The sequence below is a fragment of the Pristis pectinata genome, chromosome 1 (genome assembly GCF_009764475.1).
Source record: "Pristis pectinata isolate sPriPec2 chromosome 1, sPriPec2.1.pri, whole genome shotgun sequence".
In the NCBI taxonomy this organism is placed as follows: Eukaryota; Metazoa; Chordata; class Chondrichthyes; order Rhinopristiformes; family Pristidae; genus Pristis; species Pristis pectinata.
Genome location: NC_067405.1, coordinates 34609157 through 34636139, shown reverse-complemented (window position 1 = coordinate 34636139; position 26983 = coordinate 34609157). Strand labels below are relative to the sequence as shown.

The 26983-nt window shown below is 38.9% G+C and overlaps 1 protein-coding gene across 1 annotated transcript in view; it reads left to right on the top strand.

Annotated features, from left to right (window-relative positions):
* cers6 (ceramide synthase 6) overlaps positions 1-26983 on the top strand; it is a 205482-nt gene that overhangs the window by 55778 nt on the left and 122721 nt on the right. Inside the window, exons 2-3 of the mRNA XM_052027662.1 lie at positions 7407-7512; positions 20322-20452. Of these exons, the coding sequence (XP_051883622.1) occupies positions 7407-7512; positions 20322-20452 (237 nt within the window). The remainder of the gene's footprint in view (positions 1-7406; positions 7513-20321; positions 20453-26983) is intronic.

Sequence of the window (26983 nt, the reverse complement as noted above, 5' to 3'; positions counted from 1 at the left end):
GTCTTCCATTAAACATAAAATTTATGCCATCCATTAATCGTTTTATTCTCCAGTAGTATTTTACTGAAGTTTTCCCAAGTAACTCTGAACATGGTGAAGGATAAGAACATAACAGATTTTATTTATCTTCCTAATCATAAATTATTTATTATCATTGAAATACATCTGTCCTAATAGAAAAGCAGCAATACTTATCTTTAGATAAGCTAACCTTGTTATTTCCACACTGTACTATGGCATAGTGATACACTGTTTGGCCTTGGGCTCCCAACAGTTTGGTTACCCTGCTGAAATTGATAGAATTCAATAAATAATTCTCAAGAAAGCAAAACATATAAAGCTGTTCATTATACTACAATAACCCTGTTAAATATTGAGTTATTAGGAATTTCCAAACTAGGGTAGCCCAGTGGCCCAGTCCTACCCATATTCACCATTGTTCAAGCAGAAATATTGGCTGTTATTTTGTACAGACCTCTGGGACAGATTGCTGGATAAAGGTAGCTCCAACCTCTATGGCAAGGTCCGGTCCTATGGCAGGGCTTTAGATCAAAAAATCCACAATATGTAGAAAGAAGCCATTCAGACCATTACAATTGAAAAAGAACTTCCTATCCTAATCCCACAGTCCATCATTTGGTGTAGAGCTGTTCAGGTCACACCTTTTCAACACATCTGAGTACTGGTTAAGTGTATTGAGGGGATCTGCCTCTATGACAATTTCAGACAGTGAGTAACAGACCCCACTACCCTCTGGGTGAAAATTTTATCATCTTTCTTCTCCCAAATACCTTAAGTCTACAACCATGGGATTTTGACCCATTTGCTAAGGGGAAATAGATCTTTTTCATTTACTCTATCAAGACCCCTCACAACTTTATACTCCTCGATTAAGTTTCCTCTGAGCCTCATCTATTTCAAAGAAAGCAACTGTAGCTTATTCAATCTTTCCTCAGAGCTACAGTTTTCCAGTCCTGGCAACATCATCTTCATCCATCTTCTCTGCACTCTGTCTTCAGTGCAATCATAAAATTCCTGTAATATGGTGATCAGAGCTGTACACAGTACTTAAGATGTGATCTAATTTGCATTGTCTACAGCTCTGGCATTACCTCCCTGCTCTTATGGTCCACGCCTCGACTAATAAATGAAATCATCCCCTTTTTTTTGTTTTAACCACTTTTATTGATGTGGTGTTCTTGCTTTTGTTGCACCACATAAAATGCATTCCCACACAGTTTCCTGGGTTAAATTTCATTTGCAATTTTTCTCCACAGTTGACCAGACTGTGTCTTCCAGCAGTAAAGCTTTCCTTCTCACTGTCAACCACACGGTCCTAATTTTTGCATTGTCTGCAAACTTGTTTATCATGACCCCTACATTTGGGAAGGAATCATTAATATATCTTAAAAAAGCAAGAGATTGATTATGGTAACATTGGTAACAGCCTTCCAATTGCTGATCTTTTGCATCATCCCACTGAGCCAGTTTTAGGGCCAATTTGCCATTCTTTTGTATTCCGTGGGCTTTCACTTCTGTGGTAAACTTGCCATATGGGGCCTTGTCAAAAGCCTTGCTGGTAATTATCATCATATATGCTGCCTTTCTAATTTTTCTGTTAATTTCGCTTTGACACTTCTGGAACTCGTTCAGACTTAAAATTTTAAAACATTTAAATAAAACAAAACAATTTTTAATATGTAAACATTATATTTAAGTTTACTCACTCAAGGCCACCCCTCTCCATTGGATTCTTCACCACAAGCAAGGGAATGCTCCAACCTTGCAGTCATGGAATTGCTGGCAAGCAGCAGTTGAAATGCTTGGGGATTTCTGTGTTCACACACTCAAGCACATGAATGCTGCAGTTGGCAGTTAAGTGTGGGAGGGATAGCAGTTTCATATAGAACTGCTGACATTTTCCCACAAAATATGGGCCATTTATTTTTCATTAATAATCCAGGTGTAATTTAAAAATAATCTCATTAATTAACCTGACTGGACTGGTCTCATTGATTTTACCTCTAATTCGTATATTGACGGATTGGAACTACTATAATGCTGCACACTTGAAAGATTTGTGCCAATTTCAGTGGCCAGTAACTGGGAAGAAGGAACAAAGAAAGACTCCTGGATAGTATGTTGCCTCCCAGGTGCCAGGGTCAGAGATGTCTGAGGGGTATAGAAAGGGTGAATGCATGCAGGTTTTCTCCCCTTTGGTTGGGTGAGACTAGAACTGGAGGTCATAGGTTTAAAGTGAAAGGTGAAATATTTAAGAAGAATCTGAGGGGGAACTTCTTCACTCAGAGGGTGATGCGAGTGTGGAACGGGCTTCCAGCAGTAGTGGTAGATGTGGGTTCAATTGTAACACTTAAGAGAAGTTTGGATAGGTACATGGATGGGAGGGGTTCGGAGGGATATGGTGCGGGTGCAGGGAGATGGGACTAGGCAGAAGATCAGGTTGGCATGAACTAGATGGGCAAAGGGCCTGTTTCTGTGCTGTAGGACTCTATGACTCTCAAGTCGATGGGAATGCTATCCAGAGGCAATGGTAGATGAGTCCATCCAGCGCACATTCTGTTTGTCCCTCTGCTGTAACCAAACCAGAAGTAATAATATTGCTTCATTGTCCTCAGATGAAATTTAAGCAGAATACCATTGGAGGTAATGGGACAGAATGCCAACTACTGAAAAAAGGAAAAGCAATCCCATGATGCTGAAATGCCATACCTGAACAAGAAAATGGCAGTAGTGGTTTTGAATGAACTTGTTTTGAATACTTGTTGGGAGAAATGTTTTTTTTATATTTTTTTGTTAAAAAGAAATATATCTGATGATGAATCAAATAGGGCCATTGCAGGCTTGGATCAGAGGTTTCCAAAAAGGGTGAATTTGAAGAGGAGCATCACTGGTGCAGCCTCCCATAACCAGTGGAGGGGCATCAATAGTCTGAATTCAATATATTTTTAAAGAAATTAAGCCTGTTACAGGTTCAAAAAGAATGCACGGACATGGCTTTATTTTGTGCTAATTCAACCCACATTTTAAACTAAGTTGGTTATAATTACTGTCAGCTAGCAGCTGAAAACATAGTCCATTTAAGGACATCAGTGTGGAATATGGACGTACCGATGAGCAAAAAATAAGTTAGACGAACTGGATGACATAGAGTCAGCATGTTGTCTTTTCAAGCAATGCCCCTCAATTCAAGTGCAGCCCAGAACAATAATCTTTCTGCTGACTGTAAGAGTCCAAAATTAAATGTTCCTGAAAAGCTTACTGAGGGTGCAGGTATGTAGTACAAAGCCATCCGTCTTGTGCAAAGAATTGTTGATCTTCCAGAGTTTCTAGTGCTGCTGATGAAATGCAGGGAAAGGATCACTGATACATTGGAGAATGTTGCTCTAAGGCTGTGATTAATGTGCATATTTCAACAATTTCCTGTACATTGCTGGTGCTGCCAACAGGTGACATTTCCTAATGTTTAGCCTAAGAAAAAAGAATACACATAATTCCCATGTTTAGATCAGTAAAATAAATTGTTTACATCATCAATTTAAGAAATAACAGTCTCATTTCTAAATTGTATTCTGGAGTCATTTAATATTGATTTTCTTATACATTTGCAGTACTTTTGCATAGCCTTGTAAAGCTGCATTTTTCTTCCAAGTTTTCGCAGTTTGATTTATACATTGAACAATATTTGTACATTAACATCATGCGCACACACTTGTATGGCTTATATTGGGCTGTTTGTGTTTAAAATTGTAACCTCACTGCTACCTTAATATCTGTGTACAGTAGCATGATCCATTCTGCCCATGGTCCTTAGTGTTACGCATTGGACTCTTTTTTAATGATTAGGGTTTATTAAAGTAATCCCGCTGAGAATGCATTTATGAAAACTGGTAAGTGAATGTTTGCAAATGCTGAGGCAACGTCTGAAATAAAACTGCCCAGTATCTAGTTTCTGTGTGTTTTAATTCTCAGGTGTCTCCCTTTGCCCTGGGTTGCTATTTGTTCCATTTGTCCCTCCCTCCCTCCCTTAGGTGTTGGCGGGGGAGGGGGGGAATGGGAAATGCCACAGATGCCATTGTTCCTTGAGCCAACATCAGTGCTGGAAACTGGAATTTCTGTAGAGCTGTGCAAGTCCTGTCACTCGCTCTGGCATCAAAGATCTGCCCCTGTATTTAAACTTCTCTTATCTCCCAGTGACATATATTCTGTATTGTTGAGAAGTACAGAAGAGATTTGGCATTCACATCCTTTTTAACTGATTCCACCTGTAGAAGTTCTTGTTATTTATAGCCACAATTTATTCTTTGTTCATTCTCGTCATGCTGTTAAAATGCTTACAAAATCAGCATCAACACTGAGTTAATGACCTCCCATTTTATTTCTTTGGTTATTTCTTTTTGATTGCAAGTTTTATTACAACATGTCTAAAATTAAATGAATGTTTGTTGGTGCAGATTAATGGGTTCAGAGCTTGGATATTATTTATACTTCTCTCAAAAGAAAATACATTTTCAACACTGCTCCTACCATTGTGACAGGCAACAGCACTAATAAATGGTTGTTTTTAAACTGGTTTCAGAATTAAAGATTCTGGCTGAATCAGTGCTGGTTTTCTGCATTTTAATACGTAAGAACTTCCCATTGAACACCACTCCTATCTTTTATTGCAATGCAGTGTTGCTGTAGGGATAAGTAGCGACTGATGAGTTGATGGCGGCATTTAGAGAGTGACGTTACTGACAAAGGAGTGCAAGATGTTGTGAAATACAGAACTGTTGGACGAACCCAGCTAGTCGGCTCTGCTCTCTTCATTAGCTGAGTCCAACCTTCCGGACATTTTCGACAGCCCTGCATTTCAACACATTTAAAAATGTTTTTTTTCTATTTCCCAGTTCTGACAGAGTATTCAACCTGAAACAGTAACTCTGTTTCTCTTCCTGCAGATGCTGCTTAAACTGCTGTGTCTTTCCAGTAATCTGTTTTTATTTCAGATTTCCAGCATTTGTGGTTTTTATTTTGATTTTTATTGCAATAAGCAACTTTTAATATTTTAACTCTAAGCAGTTTTTTTCCAAATGGTAACTACAAAGTAAGTAAGTTGCTTTTCAATATAAATCATCGAATTCTATTAAACTGAAAAAAATAACTGGGAGCCTTGGCTGGCATTTGAAATTAGTTTGTATAGAGGTTTTTAAGGAAAAATGGACAATGGAAAATCGCTTGGACATTATGATTAATAGTAAAGTACAAAGTACAAAATGAAAAGGTGGAACTGCAAATTTAACAATATTACAAATAAGTGTTAGAATAATTTTAAGACACTTCCAAAACCATTGGTTGTTTTTCTCTTCCATTGTTCTTAAATCATGGGAAATCCATTAAAAAAAACACATGAAAGGGACTAACTGACTAACTTTGCAAAAGGAGACACAAGAAAGACTGAAGATGCTGGAAATCTGGAGCAACACACGGAAAGTTGGGTCAGGCAGCATCTATGGAGGGAAGTGAACAGTCGGTGTTTTGGGCCGAGACCCTTCATCAGGACTCTTGGCAGAAAGCTTTGATGACCCAGGCACAATACCCAACTCTGAATATTTTCAAGCAAACAAATTATTACATTAATGTACGACTAAGTCATGTAGGATATATTTAAGCTCTGTTTCTTCAACCCATACAACGGAGAAATAGACATTCAAACCAGGCAATCGGTTTTTGTTTATACTCCAAATGTGGCTTGTGATTTTTTAAAAATTATTATTCATCTGCGGGATATTGGCAGCACTGTCAAGGCTAGCATCCATTATCCATTCCTAATTGCCCTTGAGAGAGTTGTGGTGAGCCTCCATCTTGAACCTCTGTGGTTCATATGGTGAAGTCATTGTTGGGAAGGATTTAAAACCAACAACAATGTTATATTTCCAAGTCAATATAGTGTGACCTGGTCATAAACCTCGTAGCTATGGAAACAAACATGTAGCATAGAAACAAGCCCTTCAACCTATTGAGTCCATGACAACCTTCAACCACCCATTAACACTCATCCTACGTTTATTCCTCCCTCCCACTTTCTATTCTTCCCAAATTCTCATCAGCTCCTCAGATTTAACACTCACCTACACACCAGGGGCAATTTACTGTGGAAGGAAACGGGAGCACTCAGAGTGACCACATGGTCACAGGGAGAACATGCAAACTCTACGCAGGTAGCGCTCGAGGTCAGGATTGAACTCTGGTCTCTGGCGCTGTGAGGCAGTGACTTTACCAACTGTATCACTGAGCCACCCTCTGATGTTCGGTGTGCCTTTGTCCTCTGAGGTGTTACTCAGTTTGGGAGCTGTTGGCAAAAAAAAGTTTTGGGAAGTGGTTTTATCCCATTTTGTGGATGTAACACACTGTATCCATGGTGCGCTGGTAGTAGGTGGAGTGAATTTTGGTGGGTGAATATGATAGCAATCAAATGGATTACAATCTTCAGGATGGTATCCATTCTGTGAGTGTTGGAACTGCACTCCCCCAGACAAGTCAGTTTTACTCTGTCATACTCCTGATATGTGTTGTAAATGGTGCAAATATTCTGAGGAAATGAGTGAATGAATGAAAAAAAGCTCAGTCACCACAGGCTAGCATGATTGGCCTCTAAAACCTATATATTAGCTTCCTTTATGCTAGCTCTTAAAGCTAGATTTTAAACTGTTAAGAACCTGCCACAAAGTTCTGGAGCAAAAAAACAAACTGCTGCAGAGTCTTGCCCTGAAACGTTGACCATCTCTTTGCCTGCACAGATGCTGCTTGACCTGCTAAATTCCTCTAGCAGTTTGTTTTTTTTTGCTCCAGATTCCAGCATCTGCAGTCTCTTGTGTTTCCACGAAGTTCTTGTTTATATATTTCACTGACTATTAATTTCATTTGTCATTCTTTTGTAAAATTCCAAGTGATAATTTGTAAGCATTAAAATAAAATCATGCTGAGGGAAAGGGAATATTGCAGAACCTCAGTAAAATTCAATAAAAGAAAAATAAATTTTAAATTTAAAATTTTACTTACAGCGTGGTAACAGGCCCTTCCAGCCCAACGAGTCCACGCCGCCCATTTTAAACCCCCAAATTAACCTACCCATGCGTCTTTAGAATGTGGGAGAAAACTGGAGCACCCAGAGGAAACCCACGCAGACACGGGAGAATGCACAAACTCCTTACGGGCAGCGACGGGAATAGAACGCCGACCGCTGGCGCTGTAATAGCGTTGCGCTAACTGCTACGCTACTGTTAATGTTCTACTAATGTTCTATTAATATTTGTTCTTTTGTAACCATTATCTGAAGTAAAGTTTGAATGCAAGCTTAAGATCCAGCTTTTATTCAGGATATTTAATAATGTGTATTTTTGCAGGTTCATTGCCAAACCATGTGCTTTAAGCCTCAAAATTCAAGCAAATGGACCACAGAAAGCGCAGCCAAATGCTATCCTGGAAAAAGTCTTCACAGCAATCACAAAGGCAAGCATTTATCAACCAAAGAAAAAATTGTGCTGAAAGTGCAATGTAACATACTTTGAGATTTGATTTTTTATAAATATTAGCCTTTGTCACTGACTTTCTTCCTTCATGCCATCCTCTTTCAATGGATGGTTTACATTAGGTGAGGATGTTCTCTACAGCTGCAGTCAAAGTTGATTTGTACAAGCCAAGAGAGGGTAAAAGACATGATAAAATGAGATGCTCCACTGCCCCCTGTCACCACACGATAATGATAGCATTTGTGATGTTTTGTGTGTGTCTTATCTCATTGAACTGTTGTAATATCAAATTATTTTTCCTTCAGGAATGTACATGAAGCCTCAGAGGAACTTGTTAGAATATTGTTAATAGTAATTTCACAAATTCTTCAACCAGTCTGTCAAAAGTGTTTAATTAATTATTGTGTGTTTGAAACTTGCTAGTGGAGAATGTTCACTTTCTGTACCATGTCCTGAAAGACTTCACAAATGCATATCATCATGTATGTAATCCATAAGGGATCGAAATTGCTGTTACTTTTAAAGGACTTTGTTTCAACATTGGCTGCCAAAGTTTATTTGGCAATTTCTAGGAGCTTGGATGTATTCGAGAGTGCTAAAAATAATGCACAATTGAGGAGCTAGTTAGAAATCACCAGCATGAATTTTGCTTAGCACATTGTGGCTAAATCCAACTATGAAGTAATTTTCTTTGCAAGAAATGGAGGGAAAGTCAGGAAGCTTGAACAGATCCTATTGAAGCCTTGTGAAATGCACTCTACAAAGTTGTGAAAAAAAACCCGATGGTGAAGCAGGTGTAAAAGATCATCACACAGGATGCCAATAAGAGGTCATCTAGCAGGTGAGGATGGAAAGGTATGTAAAATACAATTTATTCCTTCTAATGAATTTCGTTGGCTCTCAAGTATTCCTGCACACTTTCTGTCATCAAGATACATTGCATTCAGCTAAGCTTCGCAAATGAAATCTGCTTCTGCTAAAATAGATGGCAAACATTTTTTAACTCATTCACTTGTATCTTTATATTTCCCTAACAGCAATAGAACTGCCTTCAATAGGAGCACAGATGGGAAGAAGGAATTAGCAAGCCAAATCTTTCACCTTTTAAGACATTCATCAGCTGTAAAGATGTGCATGGCAAGAATGGTGCAAGAGCCGATAAACTGAAAACTCACCTGGTTTGTATAATTATAATTATACACACCCCTCTTGCAAATGTGATTCAATAGGCAGAAAGGGACAATTATGCAGAAAAATGTGTAATATTTCTGGATATAAAAAAATCTTTAAAATATCCCATTTATTTTAGGCATACTTCACTGCTGGAACCACAATCTAGATTGCCCCAGCAAATTTCATCACAGCACTCAATGCCATCACCAATTAAAACAGACACCAATCCAAAAACAGGTATAGTGGTGGGTTTTACTGATTTGGAGGTGGAAATGCAGGATAAATCACTTCCCCTGATGTGTCTGGGGCAAGAGTAGTAACTGAACGACAGCTGCAGAATGGAGGCTTAGCACCGTCAAAAGCCCTGGTACAAGTTTGGGGCAATTAAGTGAAAGATGCTTCATAACACAAGAATGGGGGGGGGGGGGGCTCCAGTTTTTATCAGTTTGCTCTCTGCACTGCAGCCTGAGGTTTCACAGATTCTTCCATTCTTCTGGAAATTATCATAAAAGCCTGAAATCTGCACACTGCAGTGGTACGACGTTGGTGACACCAGTAAAGGAAATTTTGGGCACTGAGGGAAGCGGGAGCATTTCTCAGGAATGATCTCAATGATCATGCTTGGATCCACTCTCCGTGATGTAGCAACAGGCAGTTTCAACAAACTTGGAGATTTTCAGGCATTGAATTATAAGGGCTGTGAGCAGACTGGTAACCAAGGTGAGGATGCTCTCATTTATCATCAGCCCTCTTTCTGCAGCAACTTCTGATAAGAGCCATTGCTGAAGGCTGCAGATGCTATAGTCAGTATAAGAAGCACCAGCCCATGAACACAAGCAAGGTCAAGTATGTGCGCCACATGTCAAGATAAGCAAGCAGCTGAAGCACAAGCAAAGCCTCTCAGTAAATTTTCACCACTACCACTTCCTGTAATATATCAGATGAGAGTCAGAAGAGTAGATGTACCAAGATGCACTAGTTCATGTGCCAAATTGTCTATTCTTCCGATAACTTATATTAAATGGATGTTACTCTTTGTATTTAGCATTCATTGTTTTCTTTCCAAGTTAGCAAGCTATTTCATTGGATCAAATCTGAGTTAAAATGTTATCCAAGAGGAATGCACACAGTAGATGCTGATTGAGAATGTCACCAGGTTCGTGTCAGATTGGACTACCAATCTCATTTGTTTCACTAGCAAGCTGCCACAAAGCCAGCTCACCTGTCCTGGAAGGCAGCAAGGTTTTCACTTGTAGTCTCCAGCCAAGGTTAAAAATATGACTCTGGTGGGATGGGGATGTGGGCCAGGGTTGTAAAATGGTAAGCAGGGAAATTAGGAATGCACCAGGATTGCATCCTTTGTCACAAATAGCACTTCCTGCTGTGACTCACTTCAATCAGAAACATTTGAGAGCAGACCCGAAGAACCTGAAGCTTTCTGCCCTGCAACGCTGGCAGACTGTAATGTATTTCACTGGATGCCTGATAATATGAAGTACTGAATGTTTTTAAATCATGCAGGAGCACACTAATTCTGCTTCCCCCACCCACAACCATCCAAAGCAACAGGCAAGCTCCCAAATGGAGGTGTTGCTGACTGAAGGATCCAATAAATTACAGTGGTACTAAGAAACTTAACATTAGGTGGGTGGAAATGATACTCTAACCTGTTATTAATGCAGATGTTGTTCTGTGGAAACTCTAGACAGAAGAGTTCATCCACACCAATAGAAACTCTTCCCGGAGGACTGTGCTCCATGATGCAGGGAAGATGGAAGCCCAAGCTGAGCCATTACCATGAAAAAATATTACATTTTACCCAAAGATGAAAGGGTGCTGTTATTGTTTCCAGCAAATCTACCTGTACTAAAATTGTTCTGATCCCTTATGATCTCGCTGTCAATACTAATATCATATCCTGCTCAAGTCTCTCTGCCAAAGCAAGTGTCAGTGAGGAAGGATTCAATGCCTCATGCATCTTGTTTGTAACTAGTACTGCAAACTTTCATCTAAATGTGAGGGAGTTCTCACAGGGGCAGTCAATCTTATCCCTGTTGAGTTATTATGTGTCAGTAGCTTCTGTGGACACAGACTCACCTTAAGTCTCCCAATTTTTGCAAATGAGTATAAAATATTAAAGTCACCAGCCACTTAGAGAATGAGAAGGGAGAAGTGTCTCCTCTTCCTCATTTTGTACAGAAAACAATCCTCAGGATTTGCCACCAAATGTTGTGCTTCTCATTCTGAATGTTTAGCATTTAGACATATTCTCATGACGTAAGCAGTCTCTTGTATAACCCTTGTTTATTGAGAACTCAGCCCAAATTATAAAATTATTTTTCATACTTGAACAGAGGCTCTCACTTTTACTGCATCATGGGCAGAGTGTGGACTGTTAAAAGCACCATACGTCAAGCAAGAAATTTTGATGGTTTTCACAGGCGATTGGAGTGCAGATGGTGAGGCCTCCCAATTGTTTGTTGTGCAAAATATATAAACCAGATACAAGGAACCCACACTTAAACATCTGACTACCTTAAATTTTATCTAGTGCTGACTATTGAGAAGATATCAGTTCAGGTGAGCTCTGAGCCCTCATATTTTAACAAGCTGCTTGATTCTATGGATGGACACATTTTTAGTAAATAGCTTTCAATTGATACGACCTGGGTTCAATTCCGGCCACTGTCTGTAAGGAGTTTGTACGTTCTCCCCGTGTCTGTATGGGTTTCCTCCGGGTGCTCCGGTTTCCTCCCACATCCCAAAGACGTACAGGTTAGGAAGTTGTGGGCGTGCTATGTTGGCGCCAGAAGCGTGGCGATGCTTGCGGGCTGCCCCCAGGACACCCTACACAAAAGATCCATTTCACTGTGTATTTCGATGTACATGTGACTAATAAAGAAATCTTATCTAACATATAATTTTAGTAGTTAGTTAATGGCTTCAGTTTGTTTCTTAGCAAAGCCCTTCCCGTCGTTCTTCTCCTGGCCTGTCTTAGCTACTTTTGTACCATTGCATGCGTCCTCATCACTTTTTTTCCTGGGAGTTTTTAATTTCTTTCACACTGCTTAAAATAATGTCTCTACTGTTAGTGAATTTGCTGGTGTACACCCTTTTGCATGGAATTTTTTTAACAATGGACAATTACTTTTTAATGCTTATAAGTTCCTACTTTATGTGGTTTCTAAGAAAAAAAACAGGAAGTTTTATTAGGAGAATCTCAAACCTGTTAGTAGAGGAACAAAAAAGGCGAACAAAGAACCCACAACTGTTACTAAGCAAAGGTTTAATTATAATATCGAACTGCACAGCACAGGAACAGACTCTTTGGCCCACAAAGTCTGTGCCAAAGGGCCTGTTCCTCTCACCTTAAACCTATGTTCTCTAGCATTTGACGTTTTCCATCATGGGAAAAAAGACTCTGACTGTCTACCCCATCTATGTCTCTCATAATTTTTATATAATTCCACCAGGTCAAGTCAAGTCATGTAGAGTTTATTGTCATATGCACAAGTACATGTATGCACAGGTGCAATGAAAAACTTACTTGCAGCAGCATTACAGGCACATAGCATCATATAAGCAGCATTCACAAGAAGAACATAAATTAATCATAAATTATACACAAGTTTTACAAGAAAGAACAAAAAAAAAAGTCTATTTTAGTGCAAAGTGATCATAGTGTTGCTAAACTGTTGTGATTAGGGTTTTGCTGATTGGTTCAAGAACCGAATGGTTGAAGGAAACCCTTCTGCCTTCGACACTCCAGAGAAAACAATCCAAGTTTGTCTAACCTCTCCTTATAGCTAATACTCTGCAGTCCAGGCAACATTCTGGTGAACTTCTTCTGCACCCACTCCAAAGCTACCACATCCTTCCTGTAATGGGACGACCAGAAATGCACACAACACTCCAAATGTGACCTAACCAAAGTTTTATTCAGCTGCAACATGACTTGCCAACTTTTATACTTAGTGCCCTGACAGATGAAGGCAAGAATGCTGTATGCCTTCGTTACCACCCTATCCACTTGTGTTGCCACTTTCATGGAGCTATGGACTTGCACTCCAAGATCTCTCTGTACATCAATGCTACAATGGGTCCTGTCATTTACTGTAAACTTTCCTCTTGCACTTGACCTCCCAAAGTGCACCAACTCATGCGTCGGGATTAAACTCTATTTGTCAACTCTCCATCCAAATTTCCAACTGATCTATATCCTGCTGTATCCTTTGACAATCTTCCTCACTATCCACAATTCTGCCAATTTTTGAGCTATCTGCAAATTTTCTCATCAGATCATCTACATTTTTGTCCAAATCATATACTGTATATTACAAACAGAGGTCCCAGCACTGATCCTTGAGGAACACCACTGGTCACTGACCTCCCGTCAGTATAACACCCCCTCCACCACTAATCTCACCCCTTCTTCTCAAGCCAAACCAGTTTTGAATCCAACCTACCAAGTCACTGGGGATCCCAGGTAACTTAGTCTACTGGATCAACTGACCATAAGGGATCTTGTCAACTGCTTTAATAAAGTCCATGTAGCCAATGTGCAGGCACGGTAGTGTAGCGGTTAGCGTAATGCTATTACAGCGCCAGCGACCCGGGTTCTATTCCGGCCGCTGTCTGTAAGGAATTTGTACGTTCTCCCCGTGTCTGCATGGGTTTCCTCCGGGTGCTCCGGTTTCCTCCCACATTCCTAAAATGTACGGGTTAGGAAGTTGAGGGCATGCTATTTCGGTGCCAGAGATCCCTCATGGCGACACTTGCAGGCTGCCCCCAGAACACTCGACGCAAATAGATGCATTTCACAGTGTGTTTCAATGTACATGTGACTAATAAAGATAACGTATCTACCGTCATCAATCATCTTTGTTATCTTCTCAGAAAAACTCAATCAAGTTTTTGAGATATGACCACCCCTGCACAAATCCATGTCGACTATCCCAAGTAAGTCCATGCTTTTCCAAATGCGGTCCTACCCCTAAGAATCTTCTCCAGTGATTTACCTTTCCACTGATGTAAGGCTCACCAGCCTATAATTTCCTGGATTATCCTGATTGACTTTCTTAAACAAAGGAACACTGTTAGCTATTCTGCCGTCTTCAGGGACCTCGCCTGTGGCTAAAGAAGATACAGAGATCACTGCCAAGGCCCCAGCAATCTCTTGCTTTGCCTTCTTCAGTATCCTGGGATAGATTCCATCAAGCCCTGGGGACTTATCCACCTTAATGTTCTTCAAGAGACCTGACATCTCCTCCTTCTTAATATCATCACGCCCTAGAATATCAACATAGTCCTCCCTGATCTCACTGTCATCCATGTCATTGGTGAATAATGATGCAAAGTACTTATTTGGTACCATGCCCAATTCCTTTGGCTCCAGCCATAAATTCCCTCCTTTGTCATTTCCCTAGCTACCATCTTATTTTTAATATATGTATAAAATGCCTTGGGATTTTCCTTGATCTTACTGGCTAAGGATATTTCATGGCCCCTCATAGCCCTCCTGATTCCTTGTTTAAGTTCTTTCTTACATCCTTTATATTCCTCAAGGACCTAGTCCGATGTCAGCTTCCTAAACCTTAGATGTGTTTCCGTATTTTTTGCTAAACTTGCAACATTTCTTGTCATTCAAGATTTCTGAACTTGCCACGCCTATCTTTCATCTTCTCGGGAAAATGCTGGTCCTGAATTCCATCCAGCTGGTCTTTAAAAGACTTCCACATATCAGATGTGGACAACCCAATAACAGGTGTTCCCATTCTATTCGCCCCAGCTCCTGCCTAATACTGTGGTAATTAGCCCTCCTCCAACTTAGCACATTTCCCCGAGGTCCAGTCTTATCCTTAACCATAACTATCTTAAAACTAACAGAGTTATCATTGCTATTCCCAAAATACTCCCCCACTGAATCTCTGACTACCTGGCCAGGCTCATTTTCTAACACAAGTTCTGGTATGGCCCCTTCCCTCGTTGGACTATCAACACGCTGTTTTGAGAAGCTCTCCTGGATGCACCTAACAAATTCTGCCCCATCAAAGGAGGAGCCTATCACACCACTGGCTGCCATAGCAGCCCCTTTAATAACTACGGGATTAAAAGAAAAGACCTTGCCTTAATTCTGCTCACCCTCCTCACTGAAGTCCATCACTCACCAAAGCATGCACTTTGACCTCAGGGCTGACCTTCTCAAAATGGCCACTCCATTGAACCCCACCTGCCTTTTATATTCTGCTTGGCCTGCCATTTATAAAAAAACTCATTCTTTCCTTTACCCACATTTTTTTTAACAGTCTAATAACTTTTATCTAAGTAAACATGTCATCTTGTCATCCTCAAAAAGTTCTGTCCAAAAATTAGATTGCTTAGTGTCAAGTTTTCATGCACAACACAACACTGTTTCAAAGAAAAACAAAACATAGCAGAAAATCAGGACTAAACTATGAGTCCATGATTTTCCAACCAGGTTCATGAGTTTGACGCACTAATGCACAAAGGAGCCCAGACTTGTACAGTGCAAAGTGTATTTGGGATTGCTTCCATAGTTTTCATTCATGTATGTGTGCATTCATTTACCCTTGCCAAAGGAGGCCATCGCAGCACTCGTAAAGTTTGCTTCAGCGTGTCTTAAAGGGGACCTGCCTAAGCAACGGCAACTGAAACTGGAGTTGGTGTAGAATTGACTCTAAATGTTGGGCAAACGTGCTTGCATGTTTTGATCTAGCGTGGTGGGGTGGTGTCAGGGTGGAGGGAGGTTTAATACTATCAATACAAATAATTGTCACAATATGTCATGGTGGGACTGGTGAGAATGTTATTCTTGGCGATCTTACTGTACAAACTTCAGCCTTTATGTCCTAGGTAATCTTTGTGAACCCACTTAATATCAGCAATGATGCATTGATCTTTGTTTCAACCTTGTGGTGAAGTACTGAATGTTCCAAGCAACTCGAAATAAAGTCCTCACAAACTCTCTGTATTTTTGGTGATCATTTTAATTGTTTGTCTTCTTTAATGACTCTTCAACCCAGAGAAATTGTTCTTTTCAAAACCCTTTATAATTTTAAAGTCTTCAATTAAAACTGCTCCTCTGCTCCAGCTGAAGTAGGCCTAACACTGATGGTTGGATTTATTGGGGTAGTGCTTGTGGCTGAGCATGATCAGTCAAGGAAGGAGCTGAGGCTTTTGCTACTTTTCAAGTAGTGAAAAAGCTCCCAAGGTTTTCATTTTAGTTCCTCACTTTGACATCTATTTAGGTGGCTAATTTGTTATTTTGATTTGCTCAGTATTTAGAAATTGTTTTACTCGCTTTACTCTGAATATGCATTGTGCAAACCTGGAGGATCAACCCATAAATTGTACAAAATCTGGGTTTTGGGAGTGGAAAAGAAATGTACCAGAAGGGAGAAAATGGTTATAATGGACTATCTATCCATTGTCTGCATATTTGATATATCTGCAGGCTGATTGCTGGCTGCCAATTAGAAAACAAATTAAAAGATGGCACCAGATGAAACACAAGATTGAAGCTGGGGAAATTTCAGTCCCACTGTTATCTCTATTGCAATATATCTCCTAGCATTTATTCATGTTCCAAAACTGTTTTTGGACTGGGGCGCCAGTCAACAGTAAAATGCTGTTTAAAGAGGAAACCTCTTGACTATTTACATGATTGTTCAAGTTTACTATTCCCTTGATTGTTTGAATTGTCTGTTCAAGTTAAGCTGTTGAACAGATTAATTTAGAGTCTAGGATAAATTGGTGTAGATTACTAACATGTATTCACCATGAAAATATCCACATTTTGTGGCAACTGTTTTCGATTTCTTTACCTACAGTTTAAGGCTAGAGTCAATTGAAGCTTACAAGAAGGAACTATGTATGTCTTGGGTAAAATTACTGAGGGCGTGTATTAGGAATTGAGGTACAAATTAGTCTTTCAGTGCCATGCATAATAACCCAGCAAAATGCGAAGAGCTCCACACTGTCACATGCTGAAAACTGCTGGGCAGGTCAGCCAGTGATGCCAACAGTGTCTCATAATCCGTTTCATTCAGAGGCTGGGCCCTGGAGTTTCATCTGCTTTCCGCTCCTCTTCAAGTTTCTTTAAATTACCCCCCAATGTTAAATAAATCTATCCTCCTACTAGTGAGAATGGGATTGAAACACCCTAAATATCATGAGATTAATGACCTGTTTATGCAGTGGTTTGACGTTAGAGATTTATTATTAATTATTATTGTACTGGAACACACTGAAGCCCAACTGGCCGTTCTTATGGGAAATGCAATCTAGCTTTACTACATGCCTCTGCGTTCTGACTTCTGTGCCTGCTAGCTGCAGTGCTAATGTACGGAAAGCATCAAGAGTCAGATACGGAAACTCCTGACCTCTTGTTGTGTCTCTGGACTCAATATTGAGCTGGTCCCTCATAGTTACACATTTAGCAAACCCCCTCATTAACTCGAAGGGGGTCACCCATAAAATGGTTGATGAAGGTAAGTGGTATGTTTTTTAAAATCTATTTTAATTATTTTTACGGTTTTAGTTCATTTATATGATTAATGTGATTATAAACAGATGCATTATTTTTACTATTTTATTAATATTTTAATTATTTAAAAATTCTTTCCTAGTTGTTCGTAAGTTTTCCTGATCATAAGAGACATCTAAAAAAAAGGTAAAAAAGGCCTTTTGGACTGGCACAGGGGAAAACACACAAGATGAGGAGTGGGTGCAGCGTACTCCACTCCAAAGAATTCATTTTGGCCTTGGCCATGAGTGGAACTCCTTAAGATTCATTACTGTTCAGTCATTTTTCTAATTGATCCAGAACAGAACCAAATCTAACACTAAAACAACAAAGTGCAATATTAAGGGTGCTGGAAATCTGAAATTAAAACAGAAATACTTTTAAATTCTTAGTAGGTCAGGCATCAAATTGATGAGAGAGAGGGTTAAATTTTCAGCTTGTTGGCTTTAAACAGAACTGAAATGAGGTCTGCAGTATGGTTGACAACAAAAGAACGAAAAAGGCCGAATGGGATAACGGTGCATTGTAGAAAGACAAATAAGGAAACTATGGATCTGGAGGAAATGAAATTGGGAACAACAGAATGGTTGAATTCTGTGTCACATGGTGAAGGCTATTATGTGCCCAGTCAAAAGATGAAGTGCTGGTCCTTGAGTTTATGTTGGGCTTTATTGGAACAATGTCGGTGGATCTCATTTACAGGGAGAACAAAGTGGCGATTGTGGTTCTAGATGAAAAAGTTAGCCATTTTATATTTCATCCCCCTTGTGGTATAGGGAATGTAGTGTCATAAATTGTAGAAAGTACAAAGAAATCACTGTTCCACCTGGAAAGAAAGGATTGAATCAAAGTGTTTGGTGGAGGAAATGGCAAAGTATGATCCTTTGAAAATGGAGACTGGTGAGTTAGAAGATGAGGACAAGGAGAACCATATCCTTCTTATCCTGGGAGTATAAGAACATAAGAAATAGAAATAAGAATTGTTGATTTAGTTCCTCATGCCTAATCTGCCATTCAATATCATGACTAATCTTTTACCTTAGCAATACTTTCCTGCACAAATCAAGAAATTAAGCGAGTTCCTTGATTAATATCTAAAAATCTGCTAATCTCTGACTTAAGTATTCTCAGTGACTGAAGTTCCACAGCCCCTTGGGTAGAGAATTCCAAAGATTTACCACTGCCTCAACTTGGTCCTGAATGGCTGACCCATTATTTTGAGACTCTGAGCCCTGGTTCTAGGAGCACCGAGAGAAACCATGATCTCTGCAACTAGTCTGTATGAATTTTGAAATAAACGCAGAAAGAAATTCAGGGGATCAGACAGCATCTAGGGAGAAATCCCTGAAGGGATTTTGTACGTTTCAGGAGATCTCCTCTCTTCTTTCTGAGCTTTGAGAGTGTAGGCCCCGTCTTATTTAGTCTCTCCTCATTCGGCAAAATCTCCATCCCTGGGATCGGTGAGGTGAGGCTTCATTGCCCTCCCTGTATCACAAGTATATCCTGCTGTAGCTTGGGAGATGTGACTTGTACACACTATTCCAGGAAGGTATTTTACTTTCATACTCAAATCTTCTTGCTATAAAAAACAAGATACTTTTTGCCTTTCGAACTGTTTGCTGTCCCTGCATATTAATTTTCACTGCTTTATGTACAAAGTGCCTCTGAACACCAATACTTCTCAACTTCTCACCATTTAAAACTTTTTTTTATTTCTTCTACCAATGTGGATGACTTTTTTTTTACAAATCTGCCATGAACTCACCCATTTACTTAGCCTTTATATATCACCCAAAGCTTCACTGTCATCTCCTCACAATCCATGCTGCCAACTAGTTTAGTGTCATCAGTGATACTTTGCACTTAATCCCCTCATCAAAATCATTAAGATAGATTGTGAACATATGGGGCCCCAGTATCAATTCTGGAGGCACCTTAGTAGTTACAGACTCCCAACTTAAAAATGACCCATTTATTTGTTCTCTGTTTTCCATTTGTAACCCATTCTTCAGCCCCCTGTGTATATAACCCACAGTGCCAATATGCTCTAATTATTTTTTACAACCACTTGTGGATAAACTGCAAGAATGGAATGGAGTTTACAGGAGACATGATGGTAACTCAAGATAGCTGTGGGAGTCCAGTGAGTTTACAATAGATGTTGGTGCCAAGACCTACCCAGGAACGAAGAGAGAAAAGTCAAATAAAAGGTGGAGACTGGCCATGTTAAGTCGAGAGAAGGATGAAAGATGGCAGCATCGACTGTGAAAATTTCCAGTTCTGATAAACCAATCAATGTATCAAAAAAAGAAGTGAGGCAAGGAAGCAGAGTAGCATTGGACAAAAAATGTTGCGCATGTGACAGGAAGAGGCATCCACAGCTAGGACCCAGGTGCTCCCTTTTAGCTAGAGGAAGTGAATGGAATCAAGGAAACAGTTGTTCAGTGTTGGAGGTTCAAGCAGGCAGCAAGGCTATGGGTGGAAACTGGCCTGGCCTTTGTTTAAGGAAGAAGAAGAGGGCCCTCAGGTTGGTAAATCTACGTTTACACTCCCAAACACGGTACTTCTACATAAAACAAACTGCTGGAGGAATTCAGCGGGCCGAGCAGCATCTGTAGGGGGAAAGGAATTATTGACGTTTCAGTTTGAGACCCTGCATCAGGATTCCAGATTCTGCAGTCTCTTGTGTCTCCACTTCTACATAAAAGAGGCAGCATAATCTAAAGTTGAATTAATTGTCAGTTTAATATCATATGAAATCTACAGTAATTTACATACAAAGTGACTTAACAACATTAACAATTTATGAAAGGTATTGGCATTTTGTTTTTTGCCATAGATTGTAATAAGAAAGTATACACTGAAATTCCATAAACCTCTCTCTTTCTCACCTTCCTTAAGGTATTGGTTAAAAAAAGCCATCTCTTAGACCTGCTTGTGTCCTCTTCTTTGTCTCAATATCTGTGCATATGCTGACACCTATGAGAAGCACTCTGGTGCTATATAAATGTAGATTGATTTTTGTTTATCAAGTAGAAATCCTTAATTGGCTAAATTCTCTTTATTTTTAGCATCCAGATGAAAAGAGATTGGAAGGGCTTTCCAAACAACTTGATTGGGATGTTCGCACAATTCAACGCTGGTTTCGGCAGAGAAGGAACCAGGAAAAGCCCAGCATCCTTACCAAATTCTGTGAGAGCATGTACGGATTTAATCTGTTGCGTTTTACTAATGCAGAATTGAAGACAGCTTATTTTCTTACTGGAACAAACAGGGTTTTATTTCTTGTGATTTTTTAAAATAATTTGATTACTTATTGTTTTGACTTCAGTAGAACCAAGTATTGTAGGCATGGGCTGGCACTAATACAGGGCCTCTTTAGTGCTAACAACCAAAGATCAATTTCTATCTAATACTGTTTTTCAATGTATTATAATAACTTGTTTTGGTAAGCAAATTAAACAAATTCATATTTGGTCAAACTTGTGAATAAATGGAAGTAGTTAATATTTGAAAGACATTTTGTGGCTTAGGTGGATTTGATGCTGGGTATGCTTAATCCATAATCAGAGAATCATTTGAAAGAAGGCAACCAAAGAGGTAATCTTATGAAGACTTATGATGCAGAAATGGTAGATGTGCAAAGCTACTTAAGGTGAAATTCCTATATCCCATTTAATGCAGGGAACTGAATTATTCCAGATTTGTGCAAATAAGTTAGAATTAATTTCACTGGGAAAAGGCTTGTGTGCAGAATGAATACCTGCATGAACCAGCAGGCCAAGTATCTTGCTTCATGCCGACTTGGTATAACTAATCTGCTTGTATTTGGTTCCCTCACAAATCTACTGCATAAAATGTTCTAGCAGACTTTGACAGGATGCAGTCTTTAGCAGGCAAGTTTGAATTACGATCTCAGCAGAAGGATGAGAGAGCAGCAGATACATTGTAAAATTCTCAGTTCAGTACGTTGACTGTTAGGCGAATTTACTGAAGGATGGGACAAAAATGAAAAAGGATGTTATAAAGTGCTGCAGAAGAACAGCACACAGTTCAAAGTAACAATCTTTCAAATTCACCTCAAAGGATTTAACCAAAGAGTCTTCATAAGAAGCAACCACAAAAGTAGTCAAAAGAAGGAGATGCAATTGGCACCGATAAACAAGCCTCTCACTGACAAATGAACCACAATGGTAGGCAGAGTAAACACATCAGACAGTCTTTTTGTCATCTCCGAGCTCCAACACATTTGATGCCCTTTCAAATTAAGACGTATATTACTAACCTTTCACACCAGAGTTTGATTAAGCAGGGACACTAATTTGGAACCTTAGGGTATTTTTCATTATTCTGACATGAGTTACCTTCATTCAGAATCTAAAGTCCTCCTTCCACTTACACTTGTGTTCATTGCCAGCTTGCAGAGAGCACGTACCTGAATTGCCAGTTGTGTTACAGGAGAATCCTCTGCAGTGTATATTTGAAACAGGACACTGGAGAGGTCACCTCTAATGAGGAGTAATCATTGCAGGTCTGCTGTCACTAGTAAACAATGAGAACACTGGCAGTTTTCTTAAAAGCTTAGAGGATATACGTGTGCAGTACCACCAGCACCTCCTGGACCCGAGTCCATGCATTCTGCTTACTACCAGGAGAGTAAGCACATACAAGGTCTTTCTCCTAGTAAGTGCGTCCCTGTGATGTACAATGAAATAGAAAACATTTGGGCATATCCTGGCCATAATGGGGACTACATTAGCAGTGTATTGTCCTAGTTGAGTATCAGGACACTTGAGTCTCTGTCTGAGGACCAACCATGCACCCACCCTGCATGGCAAAATTACTGCTGGTTTTTGAACACACGGTTGCATAAGAGATGAGAAAATAGAACATAGAACAGTACAGCACAGGAAGTGATCCATCAGCCCATGATGTCTATGCTGAGCATGGCGCCAAATTAAACCAATCCCTTCTGTCTGCACTTGATCCATATGCCTCCATTGCCTGCATATTCATGTGCCTATCGAAAAGCCTCTTGAACGCCACTATTGTATCTGCTTCCAAAACCATCCCTGGCAGTGTATTCCAGGCACCTATCACTGTCTGTGTAAAAAATAAAAACTTATCCCACACATCCCTTTTAAACTCCCCCCCCCCACTCCCCACCTTAAAGTTGTGCCCTCTGGGATTGTGACACCTTATTGCATCGCTTCCATCTTTCTCTTCACATTTCCACAACACCCCCACCAATGGATGAATCCTGCCCTGTCATGAGGCTAGAACTACATAACAATGTATGGTCATTAGTGCTTTTATTTTACACACATTGTTAAATATTTTGTGCAAAATCATGTCTTAGGGACACACAATAAGAAATGAAAATAATTATAACATTTCCCAGCTATAGCCTGTGTCTTGATTTAAGAGGCTTCTGGATGACCCCCTAATGGTTTACTTGATTTGATCTAAGCATATCCTGCCAATCTCAAAAAGATGTGAAGATCATTTACCTCCCTTTGCTCCACTATCTATGCTCCATACTCACTTAATAAATCTCACTATATCAGCACCGTGGTAGAAAGAATAGGATGTTTTTTGAATGTTAAAAACATCAGTAATGATAGAAGGTATTTGCTACATAAGTATTTGTTTTGGCTAAGTTATATGGTATACTTCTGAATATTCTGCTAAAGCATTGCTTATTATTGCATTTTTCTTGTGCGTAGTTTTGTCATTTTACATGATTTATGACCTCTTAACATGTATTTTAGAGATTTTTGGTGCCGGCAATGAAATATGAATCAACATAAAATCAATGAATTCTGAAATTGTTGGTAGGAAATGTTGGTCTAATGATAACTTGTTAGATTATCCAGACAAGACGTATGCTTCACTTAATGTATTGTATCATTATTTGCATAGCAATTAACATGTGCATTAGAAAGAAATGAGCTTGCGTTGATGATTGGACTTGCATTAAGCAGTTTGTTACTTTGTTCAGCTTGATGTACTTTTTTTTAGCCCTATTTTTTAATTTGTTTTTTTTCATTGGTGGCAGTGACAGGGGTTACTGTCTACATATGCCACCAGAATATATGGTGCTGCTGATTTAGCTTGATTGCTGATTCCCATTCTGCAGTGCAAGCCTATTATAAAATCTTCAGTTGCTAAGGACTCTGTAATGCAATGCACTTACTTAAGCAGCTTTTACAGTTGACTAGCTGCAAAATTAATTATAATGACCCAGATTTTTCAGTCAACAGTGAAGAGAGGGTGCTCACAACTGATCTCTTAAAGAGCTAACCATGAAACTTTATTTATCGAGGAGTTATGATAACAGGAGAAGTACATGAGTGATCAGACTGATTAGCCATTCAAATTAAAGAATTCCCACAGCTAGCAATTCAGACAGTGAAAAGCAAGGATTACAACTCACACTTTTTTCAGTGTAGAGAAAATGAGATAAAGATTGTAACATGCACATGCGATCAAGGGAGAGATTGAAATATCATAAACATTTTACAAAAGTTATAATTTTAAAAAATAAATATGATTGTTGATGATTTTTACAATGTAAAATTAGATTTTCAGGATCAAAGATGTTCAGTAGTTCTTGAGTTATTACAGCTTTAAAAATTCGGTTGCTCCATTCAGAACAAGACTTAACATTCTCATTGGTTTTTTACAATATGTTTAAAAAAAATTGAGATTCACATCAGTTCAGTGATGCTGTGTTGATTATATCTGCAAAGACTACAGAAGAATACATGATGGAAAAATGGTATAATCTACAGCAACTTCCACATTTACATGTTTAGCTGAGCATCTCAAGATACCAGGAGTTGTCCTTAGTTTTATTCAGTCATGAAATGAACACCAGTGGATTCCCCATCATTAAAACCAGAAATTCTGCCCCAGTAAAACTGGCGTTTACAACAGTTTTATTTGAATACTGTATGTTAATGTACCTCATTTAGGAAGGCATTGGATGTACCTTTTTCACTAATTTATTGATTACTTTTAACCTAATAATATCCAGATGAGGTAGGTGTAAAGTATTTTTCTACCATTGTTTTAACTTATTCTGTCATTAAATTAAATGAATTAAAATGAACTGCTGGCTCTCACATGTAGCTTTGCCTTGAATGCATTTTCATTAACATGACTCATTAGTAAAATTTAAAATGAGCTTTAGAAGCTAAAATTAGCTTTAGTTAATTGTGGATATATTTCTGCTGGAAATTTCTGTTAGAAATTTATTCCCATCTGTCGGTTTGACAATTTTTTGGGAATATTCTTAGCCTACCATGAAAATGTTACTCTATATTAAATTTATTTTGCAATCTTAATAGATGGCCAATCTATGAAAATAATTTGCAGGCGTCTACCATTTTAATAATGCGCAAAATGAGACAGAATATTTTGTTGTTAAGATTTCTAATTTGTATAAAAGAAAAAGATAATCTGCACTAATGCTTTTCATTGAGTCTTACTCCATGCAAATTAGCTGCTAAATTATAGTAATGGTTACGTTTGGTTATAATTGTAATACATGGTGGGGTATCCCAAGGACCTCAAAATTGTCAGATTGCTCGTTCAACATGCAGTGTGAAATGAGCAGAAATTTCCTCAGACTCTGTTCACTCATCACCCGTTATTTCTGACTTCCCAGGAAAGTGGTAGCTCCGTGTAGAACAAAGCATTTTAAACTTCTTGCCTTGTTTTTTCCAAACCCTCCAAGACGTCACCCTCAATTGCTCTAATCTCCTCCAATGGTACAACCATTTACTTCAAATCTAGCCTCTCAGTCATCCTAAAAAATTAACTGCATTGCACAGCCTTTGAGATTGGTGTTCTCAGACACTGTAGGTCTAAACCTTGATATTCTTTCCTGTAAGGCCTTTGCCACTTTCTTTCCTCCTTTTTGAGAGACTTCTTTAAAACGATTCTCTTTGATCAAGCTATTGGTCCTCTGACCTCTTATCATGTATGAGTTGGTCCTAGATTTTGTTTGATGGTGCTCCTTTGAAGTGCTTTGGGACATTTGACTGTATGAATGGAAGTTGTGGTTGCTGTTCAGGGCATGAAAGGTGCCAGATAATCACACTCTTTCTCCTTACTTTAATTTCAAATTATTAGTTATGTTATACATTCGTTGCTCCTGCCCTATAATTCTGATTGAGATCACCATAAAGTTTGAAAATTTAAACATGGCATGTCTATGATTATACATTGTAAGAACAGAGAAAAATATTGTTGGGTGTAAGAATACCATATGTTCATGTATTAATTCACCCATGGATGCCTCATGTTCTATGTAAAGAAAAGATATGTTATTTAGAGGACATAGCATGAATAAACAAATTGTTGAACCACAGATTTTAGTCTGGAAATCGAGCTTACCAATGGAATTCTGGAAAACAAACGATGTAATATGGTGGGTGACAGTTAAGTAAGTGAAACAAGATGTGGATTGTATGATGGTGCTACTGTTGAACTTACAAAAGAAAAACACTAACTTGTGGTAATTGGGTGTGTAAAATAGTTACAGTCTCTGCACAATTTCAACAATGGATTGAGAGCACATGATGTCCTAGAAATCTTTGGAAAATTTAAGATAAAATGTAATCTGAATAGCAACAATAATGTAGAGAAGGTCAGCTATAACCTCTTGTGGACAGAAGAGTGGGCATTATATCTTTTCATCAGTTGGAGAATATGTGAGAACAAAAATAAAAATCCTGATATGACCTTTGAAAAATTTAGCTTATACAAGCTGGAATTGAGCTAACACATCCACGGATATGAATTCCAAAGTTTGGAGAAGGAACAGGTGAACCTTTTGATTATATCCAGAAGATATAGTAATAGTGCTAAAAGGAGTGTATTCTAAGAGTTAGGTCAGCTGCACACTGGAGTGACATATACAGAAATATAGAAAAAATGGTGTCGATGTGCACAATATGCCAGGAGTACAGAAATATATCATAAAAGGAAGAGATAATGGATATTGAGATGTCACCAAGGCCATGGCATACAAGGATTTGTACCACATTGTTGTCCAGTGCACTATATCCTACAGAGAGAGAGAAACCACTTAATCATTTGTCAGAGAACATGACATGAGACTGAAGTAATGGACAAGTCATTGAGTTATGGTGAAAAGTAAGCAGGTCTCAGAGAGAGGATTGAATACAGGCTTGTTCTCTAATCTCCCATCCAGTGCAAACAGAACATGAATATCTGCTTCAAAGATGCATTTATGGATTACCCAAAACTCAAGAAGCATACAGAGGGAGTTAACTGGACTACCATGCATGGCCAGGGATGTTCCAGCTCTGTTTCTTTATAAATGTGATCTTCCTCAACTGTAATTAAAATCCTGATCCTGTTACCAGTCATCTTGTTCAGTGCTTTAGCTCTATTCTAAAGAAGCATAAAAGGCACCCAACTTGCAAACACCCAAAGCTGAGAAAATAAACTCCAAAGTAATGGAAATAACCTTCAGAAAAATTATTATGAACAAGCCTTTCTCATCAGCAAGTAAGGATTGTTGAGTATTTATTGGTCTATTTCCTGAGATTATTTTAGCCTTATTAATTGCCCTGGGTGTCATTGGAGGTTTTTAAGAACCCTGTCTCAACAGACCTGTTGTTAGTGCCAAAAGAAGGTGTAAGTGTTAACCAATTAGTGGAAGTAAATTAACTTTCAGTCAGGTTGTGCACATGCAACC